The sequence below is a fragment of the Aspergillus vadensis genome (genome assembly GCF_003184925.1).
Source record: "Aspergillus vadensis CBS 113365 unplaced genomic scaffold BO88scaffold_12, whole genome shotgun sequence".
Taxonomy (NCBI): Eukaryota; Fungi; Ascomycota; class Eurotiomycetes; order Eurotiales; family Aspergillaceae; genus Aspergillus; species Aspergillus vadensis.
The window spans coordinates 848294-860809 of NW_020292050.1; the positions used below are offsets into that span (position 1 = coordinate 848294).

Below are 12516 nucleotides of genomic sequence, written 5' to 3' on the forward strand. Positions count from 1 at the left end.
GCAATATTACCCCTTTAAGAAGTAGCCACAACCTCATTGCGGCCCCTGGTAGTGTAGACGGAGCTCTAGATTTATCCATGACTCTGGTTGTTCCCGTCACTTCTGATCACATGGGGATTTGCCTGATCGGTTCTGGTGAGGTTACAATGGATTGTTACTTCGCATGTCTCTCTCCGTCCGGGTACCTGCCAAGCCGTGAACATGACAGGTGTTCAAGCTCGCAGAGATATGCTGAATGTCAATGACAGTGACAGATGTGACAGATTCGACTGCCATGATAGACGATCCTGCATACACTCTGTACGTGTGTTGTGGAAGGTGATCTACAGTCTGGAGAGTATAAACTGCGCAACCTCAGTCATCAACTTTGGCTACAGTACCAGTCAGTCCATCGCAAGGTCTCCGGTTGGCTACTGGATTCTTGGGACCACGAATGTCGCAATATCCCACCAGTCAGACCATTCAGGGACAGCACAAGCCAGAACTGTGGGACGCCATCAGCGGTGGAGACCCATCCAGGACCAGTAATTCTGCGGCGAAAGTCTCAAAGTTGGTGGGCATCCAGCCAGGTATGGAGGGTGGGAGCAGGTTGATGACTAGTTGGAACTAGAGTTGGGAAAGAGTACGTATATTGCCTGGTCATGTGTGACTTGGAGAAGAGGTGTGAATAGCTTCCCCTTCGCTGTAGCCATCAAATACTTCCTAATGAGGATATACTTAGGGACGGGCTGAACAGATAGTAGTCGAGAATTATTACATGAGGAAAAAGAAGAAAAAGGAATAGTAGAACCCGAGGCTGGGTCTTTTTTCCCGACCGATTTTCCTTCCCGACCGTGGCAGTTCCATCGATTCCCATCCCCTTTTATACCTCGCCGTGGACAACGAGCACGAATTCCCACCTTGTCCGGTTGTCAATTGAACCAATTCCACACGGGCATAGCCTCAAAGCCATTTTCAATGTTCCCGGGGGTCCGTAGGGTATCCAAGGGAGTCCAAGTTGGAGGCCGCGCATTGAATTCGAATCCATTGAGCCGGCCACCCACCGCCTGTCCGATCCTCACGCGTACTGGCTGTTCGCCCGTCCTTCGCACATCCGCAACGCTGGCTCCCCCCACCAAGCAAGCCCCCCCTCCTCCTCCCTCTCTCTCTTCCTCTCCCTCCCCTCCTCTTATTTCCTCTTCTTCTCTTTCCGCTCCAGCCTTGTCTCCCTCTTCCTCCTCTCGAGTTGATCGTTCGGTTTCGTCCGCTTCATCTCGTGCTGCCCTTTTATCCAAACACTTTTCCACCTCCGCTGCCCCGCCGCAATCGCCCACCATGTCCTACACCGTCCGCAAGATCGGCCAGGCCAACACCCTGGAGCACCGTGTTTACATTGAGAAGGATGGCCAGCCCGTCTCTCCCTTCCACGACATCCCCCTCTATGCCAACGAGCAGCAGACCATCCTCAACATGGTCGTTGAGATCCCCCGCTGGACCAACGCCAAGCAGGAGGTACGGACGCCACAATATACACACAACAACCCCCCTGCAAGTGGGGGGCCTACGCTGTAGCTTGACGTCGGTATACTGATTTTGCGACCCAGATCTCCAAGGAGGAGTTCCTCAACCCCATCAAGCAGGATGTGAAGAAGGGCAAGCTCCGCTACGTCCGCAACTGCTTCCCCCACAAGGGTTACCTCTGGAACTACGGTGCCTTCCCCCAGGTATGTAAAAGAACGCCACGTCAAAATTTGTACCACCCCGCACTGACCTTTGACATAGACCTGGGAAGACCCCAACACCGTCCACCCCGAGACCAAGGCCAAGGGTGACAACGACCCGCTCGACGTTTGCGAGATCGGTGAGCTCGTCGGCTACCCCGGTCAGGTCAAGCAGGTTAAGGTCCTCGGTGTGATGGCTCTTCTCGATGAGGAGGAGACCGACTGGAAGGTCATTGTCATCGATGTCAACGACCCCCTGGCCCCTAAGCTCAACGACGTTGAGGATGTTGAGCGCCACCTCCCTGGCCTCCTCCGCGCCACCAACGAGTGGTTCCGTATCTACAAGATCCCCGACGGAAAGCCCGAGAACCAGTTCGCCTTCTCCGGCGAGTGCAAGAACAAGAAGTACGTGCTGACGGTGCCTTATATTATGTATCCAGGCTAACAGTTCAACCCATAGGTACGCTCTCGATGTCATCCGCGAGTGCGCTGACGCCTGGGAGAAGCTTATCTCCGGCAAGTCTCCTCGTGGTGAGATCAGCGTGTAAGTATCCTTGATTTCTGACTTAGGAAGATAATATACTAATTGCATTTAGTGCTACCACCACCGTTGAGGGTGCCGAGCGTGCTGACGCTGCTCAGCTCGCTGCCATCCCCAAGGGCGAGAACCTCCCCCCTGCCCCCATTGACGGCAGCGTTGACAAGTGGTTCTTCATCTCCGGTGCCGCTGTCTAAATGTACCTATATAACAAAATTTAAATACCACAATACCACATTCCCAAGAGGAAATTTTACAGAAGTGCAATATTGTTCTCTTGATGTAGTTTATCGTAAACATAGACATATTTGTGATACCGTATCCGGCCAACATGTAAGCGCTCTTTGGCTCTTCCAAACTACTACCAAAGGACAGCGGGTGGACCCAGCACTAAAGAAATGGAGTATCACTCAATGGCTAATATATACACATACACATACAGAACATGATAGTACAAAGTACAGACAGACCGACATGATCACCCGTTCGGTCCTGGAGACCCCCAAGTCATACCGCGCAACCTTTCACCTGATCCCGAGTAGACAGGATAGATCAGAGAGAGAAGTGAAGTCTCCGCGCCACGACGACAATCCTCATTTCATGCCGATGCAAGCACACCACTCAATCCATGCAAACCCAATAAAACAAACATTGGAAACAAGAAAAGAATCTAAGACTTCAGCGCCTCCTCACGCTCAATAGCCCTCCCAACACGAGCAATCTCCTCAACCACATCACCAATCTTCATCTGGCGCTTCCCAACCTCAATCTTCAACTCCTTGCCATTCTTGAACCCTATCGTCAGCTCGGGCTCTTGCGTCGACGACCGCGGCAGCTGAGTGACCTTGATGTCGATGTGGCCGGGGCTGGAGGTCGGCGTGGTCGTGGGATTGCGGAGGAGAGAGAGGATGAGTCTGCAGGGGCGGGCGGAGCGAAGGAAAGGGTTGAAGGTTGTGCGGAAGGTGGAGATTGTTGAGAGAGGGATGGTCATTTTGGCGGTGGTTTTGTTGTAGGGTCTTCTTTTTGATTGTTAGTTTATATGGTTTTTGATGGGGCTTGGGAGACGTACTTTGTAGGTATAGGGAGATGTAGAAAGGTGGTATGTGTTGTATGAGTCAAGGCAATTGAGCTTGACTATGTGATTGAGGCAATTGCGTGGTGTGGTGTATGATTTCTAGGGAATCAAGCGGAGAAAATAATCACCCTTCACGGATAACTTCAACTATCTTCAAATCCGTCCGCTCTCCGGGATGCGCAGCGCGGTCGCTCGCTCGCTGGGTGGTGTTTGTCTGACATGCAAACATGTGCCGTGGTACGGGAGGTAGATCGGCGGCGGCGGCGGCGGCCTCAGGAACGGGCGCGATGACGCTGTAAAGTAAGTTGCGGACACATTGGCCATCTCCGCCTTTTTCCCCTCTTGAATCTCACCTGCCTTTTCTTCTCCGGTGTCTTGATTTGTTTGGGGATTAGGCTTTTGTGGATGCTATAGCGAGGCGCTTTTCTGTATAAATATTGTACTTTTCCTGCGATATCCACTACTACTTCTACTACATCATCGCACACGCAAAATGTCCGGCATCACCGATTTACAAGCTCGCTTGAAAGAGCTCTCTACAGCTCTGTCTCATATACATCCCCTGGTTTCTCGGTTAAAGGGCTTCACGACTGCTGTCGGACAGGGAGATCAGCCTCGATTGGAATTGGGGACGGAAATCCATACTCGTCTGAAAGATGCGGAGGAGCAATTGGAGTTGCTGAAGGTCGAGGTTGAGGCCTTGGAGACTGCAGCGGATACACGGCGCAAGGGTGTGGATAATGAGAAGGAGTCGGAGAGAGAACGGGTTATTGCTTTGGCAGGACGACTGGCAGATGATTTGAAGAGGTAGGTGCAGCGACTCATTGTTCTGTGTCTGTTTTTGATGGTTGATATGCTAATGTGTGTGCTATGGTTATGACAGAACGAGAGGAGACTTCCGGAACGCACAATTACAAGCGAAACGGAATGCTGAAGTTGCCCGACGGAAAGAGCGAGAGCTACTGTTTACGAGATCACAGAGTGCGGAGAGGAAGAAGCAGTCGAGTGAGAAGTTGACGCAGGATGATATTGTTATGAATGCTTCGAATGATGTTACGGCTGCGCTGAGACGGACGCATCAGCTGATGCAAGCGGAGCTGTCGCGGAGTCAGTTTGCGCAGGAGACGTTAGGTTTGTGCTGGTTCATCTAGAGGACTTCAGAGTAATGGCTAACAATGTTGGGTTAGAACAATCGACTGCTGCGCTTTCCTCGCTGTCAGAATCCTATACCGACCTCGATTCTCTGATTTCGTCGTCGCGCAACCTCATCGGGTCTCTGCTCCGCTCGCAAAAGTCGGATACGTGGTACCTTGAGACGGCTTTTTACATATTGGTGGGCACCATTACTTGGCTTGTCTTCAGGCGGATATTATACGGTCCCTTGTGGTGGCTTGTCTGGCTGCCCATCAGGCTGTTCGCGAGGTTTACGTTTGCTATTTTGGGCGTCGTTGGGATTACTGGTAAGGCTGTTCAGTCTTCTGAACCTAGTACGATGCTCGAATATGTGCCGCAAGAGACTCCACTAGTTGAGCACAAGGTGGAGCCGAACGTTCAAAGCGCTGAGGGCGAAGCGGTATGGGATCAAATTCCGGTTGCGGATGAGGCAGAGGAGGACCGCTTAATCGATGAGATCGGCAAAATGGTGGAAGAAAGTGAGGAGCAGGAGGAGACCAACATTGACGACATTTCTGAAGAAGAAAGGCAAAGGCAGGCGGAGTTGCCCCGGAATCCTAAGAAGAGGATGTTTGAGGCGACGGATATACCACAGCAGAGGGACGAACTATAGATAGAAAGTAATGTGTGATGATGACTGCCAAGCGCAGAAGTGTACCTGCTCATTAGCTTCTTACAGCGAGCTCAATTGCCTACGTAAATCTAGATCACTCTATAGATAGTAGATCACTGCCTCGGCCTCAAGCGAACAATAAATGGCTTGGCGCCGTCGCGTATCACGTGGAGACGCGTCCCGACACGCTTTCCGCCCGTGTGCCAGAGCTCCGACAGCAGCTTCCGCTATACCATTAATCAATCAATCGCATTGCTGAAGTCTGGTACTCACACTCGAAGCCATGGCTGCCAACTTCTTCAACAACAAGGCTCGCGCTGCGGCAGCAGCAGCGAACCCTTCGAAGTCGAAGCCCACAGATAGCAAGGAAGAACAAGCCAAGCAACAACCATGGGTTGAGAAATAGTATGCCACCTACTGGACCAGACATATAGCACTCGAGCTGACATCCACAAAGCCGTCCCAAGACCCTCGATGATGTCGCCGCTCAAGATCACACAACAAAAGTCCTCCAACGAACACTCCAAGCCTCCAACGTACGAAATAGATCCCATTGTCAGCCAGAAACAACAATCTGCTAACGAGTATCCAGCTCCCCCATATGCTCTTCTACGGACCGCCAGGTACCGGTAAAACATCCACCATCCTCGCCCTCGCCAAATCCCTCTTCGGACCCTCTCTCTACCGCTCGCGCATTCTCGAACTGAACGCCTCCGACGAACGTGGTATCGGTATCGTGCGTGATAAGATCAAGAACTTTGCCCGTGCGCAACTCACACACTCTACGGGGTTGGGCGAGGAATACTTGGCACAATACCCGTGCCCGCCGTTTAAGATTATTATTCTCGATGAGGCGGACAGCATGACGCAGGATGCGCAGTCTGCGTTGCGTCGCACAATGGAGCAGTACAGTCGGATTACCCGTTTCTGTTTGGTTTGCAACTACGTCACAAGGATTATCGAGCCACTTGCTAGTCGTTGCAGCAAGTTCCGGTTCAAGGCTTTGGATAATTCGGCGGCTGGTGAGAGATTGGAGCATATTGCCAAGGTGGAGAATCTGAGGTTGGAGGATGGGGTTATTGATAAGTTGATTGCTTGCAGTGAGGGTGATATGCGACGGGCAATTACATATATGCAGAGTGCGGCTAAGCTGGTTGGCGCGGGTCGTGCTGGGAAGAAGGACGAGGATGAGGACGAGGAGATGACGGATCAGGAGTCGGAGGTTATTACTATTCGGACGATTGAGGAGATTGCTGGTGTGGTTCCGGAGAGCGTATTGGATGCGTTGGTGCAGGCGATGCAGCCGAAGAAGATCGGATCTTCGTATGAGGCTGTTGCGAAGGTGGTTACGGACATCATTGCTGATGGGTGGAGTGCAACGCAGCTTCTTTTGCAGGTATGTGGTTGGACGCAGTGGGAGTTTATTGATGCTAACTTTGAGTAGTTGTATCGACGGGTGGTGTTCAACGATGCGATTCCTGATATCCAGAAGAACAAGATCGTTATGGCATTCTCGGATATGGATCGACGTCTGGTTGATGGTGCAGATGAGCACCTGTCTATCTTGGATATAGCTCTTAAGATCTCTGGCATCCTTGGCGGAGCTTAGATCAGGTTGGAGAGCCTGAGGTCCCTAGGCTACTCTACCTTTGAAACAGTGCTTTCCCGCTGAAACTCCTCCGGTAGGATGTGGAAGAGCCGGCGACAAGCCATGCATCCTGATGTATCAGGAGGATGCAGAGACCGCGAAGATATGCGACGTCGTCCACAGTTGCATTGAACTGAACTACAGTTGCGGCCGCTACCAGTCCGCGAGAAACAGCAGACGTGCTGCTCCATTCGATGAGTTATTCGGTCGGAGTGGAGTTGGAGATTACGACTGTATGATATAATAATGAACGAGCTAAAAGCATTCACATCACTTCTATACCAACTATAATGTTCGTTGTAGTTCATTTGTAGGGCTGGGATATCCGCCCTCGGCCCCTCACGTGCGGCCCGCTCGCTGTTCTCACCGAGACCCGGATTGCTGTACGCCGCTCGAGTCATTCTACTTTCTGGCAAGCAATTCTGTCATTCCTTGCGTCTGCTTATTAGAACCGGAAACAGTCCATTTTACTATCCCTTCCGACATAGACTCAATACCATAGACAGCCAACATGGCGACCTCCGCTCCCTCCTCGGAATACCCCGCGTCGACGCATACACCCCGCTATTTGACCGGCGACGCTGCGGGCATCCAGGAATTCCTCGACAAGTTCGATGTGAGTCACACCATGCCTTACTACTGACTAGACAGTATATTTGGAAGTATACAAAGTATAGATATACTGACAATGGCATCAGGTCTTCCTCTTCGACTGTGATGGTCCGTCGCATACCCATGCGCCTCCGCGCTCTCCCGACTGACCCATACATCATGATACTGACATGATGCGCATGCAGGCGTCCTCTGGTCTGGCGACCACCTCTTCCCCGGCACGAACGAGACTCTAGAGATGCTGCGGAGAAAGGGTATACCTCCGTCAGACATTAATACTATCGAAGAATAAGAGCTAACAAGCATCCAGGCAAACAAGTCGTCTTCGTAACCAACAACAGCACCAAATCGCGCGCCGACTACAACAAGAAGCTCACAGCGCTAGGAATCCCGAGCAACACTGTACGTCAATTCCACTATACAATAAAGCACCCACCTAACCTTATTCTCAACAAACAAACAGGAAGAAATCTTCTCCTCCTCCTACAGCGCCTCAATCTACATCTCCCGCATCCTCTCCCTGCCCCCCAACAAACGCAAAGTCTTCGTAATCGGCGAAACCGGCATCGAACAAGAACTCGCGTCCGAGAACGTCCCCTTCATCGGGGGCACCGACCCAGCCTACCGGCGCGAGATCACCCCACAAGACTACAAGGACATAGCATCCGGGGACGCCTCCACGCTGCTTGACCCGGAGGTCGGCGTCGTGCTCGTCGGGTTGGATTTCCACATCAACTATTTCAAGCTCGCCCTCGCGTACCACTATGTCCGCCGGGGCGCGGTGTTCCTGGCTACGAATATCGACTCGACGTTGCCGAACTCCGGGACCTTGTTCCCGGGTGCGGGTAGTATGAGCGCGCCGTTGATTATGATGTTGGGGAAGGAGCCGACGTCATTGGGCAAGCCGAATCAGGCTATGATGGATGCTATTGAGGGGAAGTTCCGGTTTGATCGGAGTAGGGCTTGTATGGTGGGGGATCGGGCGAATACTGATATTAGGTTTGGGATTGAGGGGAGGCTTGGGGGGACGTTGGGGGTGTTGACGGGGGTTAGTAGTAAGGAGGAGTTTGTCGAGGGGAATGTGAGGCCCGCCGTTTATTTGGATCGGTTGGCGGATTTGTTGGTTGTTGATCAGGATCGGTAGATCGATGGGTGAGGGTATAGTTAGCTGTGATAGACGTACATACATACATACATACAGAGGTAAAGTTATTTATGTTATAGAAGATAATTACTCCTCCACTTACTCCTCAACCTAACCTCCATCCTAGGCGGTTCCAACACCCCATCACTCCTAACAAACCCCCTCAACCTCCATAGCGCCAACATCGCCTCCACCGTCACCTTATTATCCGGCCTCAACACCACCGCCGTCTTCCCAAAAAGCCCCGGACAATACTCCTTCAACTCCGCCAACTCCTCCTCCCCCAACATCGCCGTCAAATCAAACACCGGCGCCACCTTCTTCTGCTTCGATATACACACTATCTCCGGCATCCGCGGCCACAACCCCGTAACTCTCCCAGGCTTCCCCCTCCGCCGATTATTCACCAACACCCCACAACACTCCATCCGCTCAAACGGCTCCATAGACCACGTTCTCCGCGCTATATGAGCTCGTCCGTACTTATTAACCGGCAGAACTGTCCACACACGGCGCTTCGCTTCAGGCTGCGTGTTGGGCGGGTCGCACGCCGCTTTGAGTTTCTGGACCACGTCCCGGCGCATCATTTTAAGCGTGAAGGTCGGCGTGTCTTCTCGTAGCGAGAGCTGCGATTCTTCCCAGCTTGTTACGGGGCCGAGAGGGTGTTTCCATCGGTGCGGGAGGAGTTTGGCCAGTGGTTCGCGCTTGCGGTTCGTTTTCGTGCTCCAGTAGGTGGAGGTTAGGGTGCGGAGGAGGGGGAGGCGGTCGATGATGCGGAGGGTTAGGTGGCGGGTTGTGTTCTTATTGGTGTCATTGTTGTCTTTATTATTGCTGCTATGCTTGGTGTGCTCTTCTTGGGGTGTGGAAGAGGGATATAGTTTGTCCTTCATTAGTCCCACCGGAAGCAGCCAGAGCTTGTCTTCAACGTCGGGACGCTGTACAAACCCCCATTCGCTCATGAAGGCGCGCGGGACTCGCGCGCCGGTCACTTTGCAGGCTCGGAGGGGGGAGGCGAGGGCTTGCGCCCAGGGGTTCAGGTGGATGTCGGATTCTTTGGGGTCGGGGCGGCGTTTCTTCTTGTGTAGCTTGTCGTGGCCGGGGCGGGGGTTGGTGAGGAGGGGGGATTGGGGGAGGAGTTCAGAGGGGCGTAGATTTTGCTTTGATCCCTTCCCTACTTCTTCGGTAGCAGCATCTTGTGCTTCTTCTGTCGGAGTAGACTTCAATGTCTTGTCCGCGGAGGAGGCCGTCGGACGGAGAGGTTCCCGTGTGCCATTGGAGGTTGATATAGCACGATATCCCACCTCAGGGGGGCCATTCGGCCGGAAAAGCTGCCGGAATACCCTCAGACGCCAGGAAGCGTATGAGATCCGGCTGTTGAGACACGCCATGGCGTGGTGGGTGGTGAGGAGAGAGAATATAGTTTTGAGGAATCGGGGAAAAAAGGCGGCGGCGGCGGAGAGAGACAATGTCGGACGCGCTAAGCTTCGGCGGGATCTTGGAGCTCCGCCGGCGGACCAGATCTCCAACCGTCATCATCTTCTTCATAGAGTCTTCTCCCGATCCTGCTTTATCAACTCTGTTCACCATTGGGGTATATTGCTGCTCATAATGAACACAACACGTCCTCTTCAGCGATTAGCTCGCGTCGTTGGCCGCCAGACTGTCAAGCCGGCGCTGTTGTCGCGCAGCTTTGCCAGCTCAGTTCCGACGCTATCAGGTGCCCGGTCTCCGCGGGGGTGGACGCCGACGCCGTTTGTTACTGAGACTGTGGTGAGTGTACACATTCTTTCTTATGATAGATGTATGTATATATTAACTGGATATAGGGAGGAGGATGGCACACATGTACGTATAGTGTAGCGACCACAGTACCTTACCACAGCTAATTAACCACCTAAACTCCCATCACAGACGACATCTTCTCTCGTCTCCTCAAGGTACATACACCACCCCTCCACCCCATACCCCATCCCAATCCTAACAAAGTATAGGAACGAATCATCTGCCTAAACGGCGAAGTCGACGAAACCATGTCCGCCAGCATCGTCGCCCAACTCCTCTTCCTCGAAGCCGATAACCCCCAGAAGCCCATCCACCTGTACATCAACTCCCCCGGGGGGTCCGTAACCGCCGGCCTCGCCATCTACGACACAATGACCTACATCGCCTCCCCCGTGAGCACGATCTGCGTGGGCCAAGCCGCCTCGATGGGCTCGTTGCTGCTCTGTGGAGGTCACCCGGGCAAGCGGTTCTGCTTGCCGCATAGCTCGATCATGATGCATCAGCCGTCCGGGGGTTACTTTGGTCAAGCGAGTGATATTGCCATCCATGCGAAGGAGATCCTCAGGGTGCGGAGTCAGTTGAATAAGATTTATAAGAGGCATTTGACGGGAAAGAAGGAGATGACGTTGGATGAGATTGAGAAGTTGATGGAGAGAGATTACTTTATGGGTGCGAAGGAGGCGCTCGATATGGGTATTGTGGATGAGATTCTGGATAGGAGGGGACCGCCGGGTGGGGAGGGGGGTGAGGCGATTCCGTGAGGTTGTTTGTGGTATACCCCCCCGTTTGTTTTGTGGTTATGTGTTTGTTTGTATCGGTATTTGTGATGAATTTATGGTATGGTTGCAATATAGCATATTTGAGGTCTTTAGCGTAAATCGATCAGTACATGGTTATTCATGTATCCATCGTATAAGCATTGGTATATGTACAAATGTCAACTCATCTAACTCATTACATTACACTATATCACGCCTCTGGCCCAATCCGCTCCATGCGCCCATCCGCGCCAACTCGGATGCCGAACCGTTCTCTCAAAAACGCCGCGGTCTGGTCAGAAGGCACATACGGTGTCGTCCGCCGCGCTGTCGCAGGGCTGTATCGCCACTGATCACGGACAAGGTCAACCAATCCCACATCCATGATCGTTGCTTGGCCCGACACGAACGTATCCATAGGATGGGCGTGCTGTGCATTCCTCCCTCCCTCCTCCGGATCAGCCAGCAACTGCGTTCTCTCCATCTCGCCCAGTTCAATTGTCTCCACATCTTCATCATCCTCCAATGTTCGAGACGAGGATCTCGTGGAAGGCCCACTCCCACGCACCCCTCTCTCCTCCAGATCATGATCCTGTCGCTCTTCCTCCCCCTCAGGAGTGGTCTCAACCGGCGCGCTCGCAGTAACCTCCACCGTCTTTACCCGCTCAACGATCAACCCCAACATGACCAGATCCAGAAACAAAATGAGACAATCCAGGAAAAGAAGTCTAGCGAACGGAATGGGCGCTTTCTGTCCAATAAAGTCAATCAAGATCCCGCCATGCAGGTATCCGCGCGTCGATTCGCTAGCTTCGGGTCTAGTGAAGAATTTATGAAAGATGATGCAGAAGAGGTTACTACCCAGTATAGCGCCGACGAAGGGTTGATTTCTCGTAGGGTCGAAGGGGGGTGCTTTGGGAGTGAAGAAGATAAGTTGAATTATTGCGCGGAGGGCAAAGAGAATTATCGAGCAGCTGTGAATCGTGTCCCGTTAATCACAATGACTTATTTTTTGATATGTTATACTTTATGTACGGGGGCTCCTCCGCTCGTGCGGAGTTGCGGGGGCGGGGGCGTGGATTCTGCTCACTCCATATAATACAACGCTGAAAGCTCACAGTAAATAAGGATGTCTAGGTCGCGGAGGAGTCGGTCAATGAACGCGACTTTTGCGGCCGTCTGTACCTTTCTCAGGCGCTCGGTGCGGCTGGTGGAGTTGGCGCTGGCGCCGCCATGAGGGTCGATGATGCCGGACACGTCAGCGATGTATTCCGCATCTCGATAGGCGTCCGGAGTGGTCATAGAGGGTCATGGGGGCATGGATGGCGTTGGGGGGTGAGGAGTGAGAGGGAGAGGTCCAGGGGGGCCAGTGCAGACCGGGGGGACGAGGTGATGGGGGGTAGATGGAGTAGTTAGGGTGGTGTTTCAGGTGGAGAGACGGAGGGAGTTGGAGGTGGAGCGTCACCGGCAACG

General features: G+C 52.9%; 7 protein-coding genes across 7 annotated transcripts; 4 read left to right on the plus strand and 3 right to left on the minus strand.

The window, feature by feature from the left end:
- The first annotated feature begins 581 nt into the window (after positions 1-581).
- ipp1 (inorganic diphosphatase IPP1) lies at positions 582-2504 on the plus strand. The gene is made up of 5 exons (XM_025706845.1): positions 582-1491; positions 1584-1703; positions 1762-2105; positions 2161-2244; positions 2297-2504. The coding sequence occupies exons 1-5, from the start codon at positions 958-960 to the stop codon at positions 2433-2435; spliced, it is 1221 nt and encodes a 406-aa protein (XP_025562785.1). The 5' UTR covers positions 582-957; the 3' UTR covers positions 2436-2504.
- A 26-nt stretch (positions 2505-2530) lies between these two features.
- Positions 2531-3254, minus strand: BO88DRAFT_405307 (mitochondrial 54S ribosomal mL53 protein). Its single transcript, XM_025706846.1, has one exon. The coding sequence runs from the start codon at positions 3227-3229 to the stop codon at positions 2909-2911; it is 321 nt and encodes a 106-aa protein (XP_025562786.1). The 5' UTR covers positions 3230-3254; the 3' UTR covers positions 2531-2908.
- A 358-nt stretch (positions 3255-3612) lies between these two features.
- BO88DRAFT_444163 (putative protein transport membrane glycoprotein Sec20) lies at positions 3613-7016 on the plus strand. Its single transcript, XM_025710081.1, has 8 exons — positions 3613-4120; positions 4197-4444; positions 4501-5056; positions 5137-5140; positions 5410-5504; positions 5557-5635; positions 5692-6495; positions 6544-7016. The coding sequence occupies exons 1-8, from the start codon at positions 3807-3809 to the stop codon at positions 6706-6708; spliced, it is 2265 nt and encodes a 754-aa protein (XP_025562787.1). The 5' UTR covers positions 3613-3806; the 3' UTR covers positions 6709-7016.
- A 146-nt stretch (positions 7017-7162) lies between these two features.
- BO88DRAFT_389415 (4-nitrophenylphosphatase) lies at positions 7163-8503 on the plus strand (the record flags this gene model as incomplete). Its single annotated transcript, XM_025704911.1, has 5 exons — positions 7163-7363; positions 7446-7467; positions 7545-7613; positions 7670-7761; positions 7823-8503. Exons 1-5 carry the CDS (start codon positions 7259-7261, stop codon positions 8501-8503), a joined length of 969 nt encoding a protein of 322 aa, XP_025562788.1. The 5' UTR covers positions 7163-7258.
- A 74-nt stretch (positions 8504-8577) lies between these two features.
- BO88DRAFT_488339 (uncharacterized protein) lies at positions 8578-9948 on the minus strand (the record flags this gene model as incomplete). The annotated part of the gene is made up of 1 exon (XM_025712608.1): positions 8578-9948. Exon 1 carries the CDS (start codon positions 9889-9891, stop codon positions 8578-8580), a length of 1314 nt encoding a protein of 437 aa, XP_025562789.1. The 5' UTR covers positions 9892-9948.
- A 103-nt stretch (positions 9949-10051) lies between these two features.
- On the plus strand, positions 10052-11169 carry BO88DRAFT_444166 (ATP-dependent Clp protease proteolytic subunit). The gene is made up of 4 exons (XM_025710082.1): positions 10052-10273; positions 10330-10348; positions 10415-10440; positions 10495-11169. Exons 1-4 carry the CDS (start codon positions 10112-10114, stop codon positions 11044-11046), a joined length of 759 nt encoding a protein of 252 aa, XP_025562790.1. The 5' UTR covers positions 10052-10111; the 3' UTR covers positions 11047-11169.
- An 8-nt stretch (positions 11170-11177) lies between these two features.
- Positions 11178-12432, minus strand: BO88DRAFT_405312 (DSC4 family protein). The gene is made up of 2 exons (XM_025706847.1): positions 12134-12432; positions 11178-12017 (listed from the first exon to the last, which is right to left on the minus strand). The coding sequence occupies exons 1-2, from the start codon at positions 12343-12345 to the stop codon at positions 11255-11257; spliced, it is 975 nt and encodes a 324-aa protein (XP_025562791.1). The 5' UTR covers positions 12346-12432; the 3' UTR covers positions 11178-11254.
- Positions 12433-12516: the final 84 nt, after the last annotated feature.

Bases quoted from the DNA above. Each gene is read 5' to 3' on its own strand.
- ipp1 (XM_025706845.1), top strand. From the start codon at position 958: ATGTTCCCGGGGGTCCGTAGGGTATCCAAGGGAGTCCAAGTTGGAGGC. The intron at 1,704-1,761 runs GTATGTAAAAGA...CCTTTGACATAG, and splicing joins ACTACGGTGCCTTCCCCCAG to ACCTGGGAAGACCCCAACAC. The intron at 2,106-2,160 runs GTACGTGCTGAC...TTCAACCCATAG, and splicing joins GGCGAGTGCAAGAACAAGAA to GTACGCTCTCGATGTCATCC.
- BO88DRAFT_405307 (XM_025706846.1), bottom strand. From the start codon at position 3,229: ATGACCATCCCTCTCTCAACAATCTCCACCTTCCGCACAACCTTCAAC.
- BO88DRAFT_444163 (XM_025710081.1), top strand. From the start codon at position 3,807: ATGTCCGGCATCACCGATTTACAAGCTCGCTTGAAAGAGCTCTCTACA. The intron at 4,121-4,196 runs GTAGGTGCAGCG...TGGTTATGACAG, and splicing joins CTGGCAGATGATTTGAAGAG to AACGAGAGGAGACTTCCGGA. The intron at 6,496-6,543 runs GTATGTGGTTGG...AACTTTGAGTAG, and splicing joins CAACGCAGCTTCTTTTGCAG to TTGTATCGACGGGTGGTGTT.
- BO88DRAFT_444166 (XM_025710082.1), top strand. From the start codon at position 10,112: ATGAACACAACACGTCCTCTTCAGCGATTAGCTCGCGTCGTTGGCCGC. The intron at 10,441-10,494 runs GTACATACACCA...AACAAAGTATAG, and splicing joins TCTTCTCTCGTCTCCTCAAG to GAACGAATCATCTGCCTAAA.
- BO88DRAFT_405312 (XM_025706847.1), bottom strand. From the start codon at position 12,345: ATGACCACTCCGGACGCCTATCGAGATGCGGAATACATCGCTGACGTG. The intron at 12,018-12,133 runs GTGAGCAGAATC...CACGATTCACAG, and splicing joins TCAGCGTTGTATTATATGGA to CTGCTCGATAATTCTCTTTG.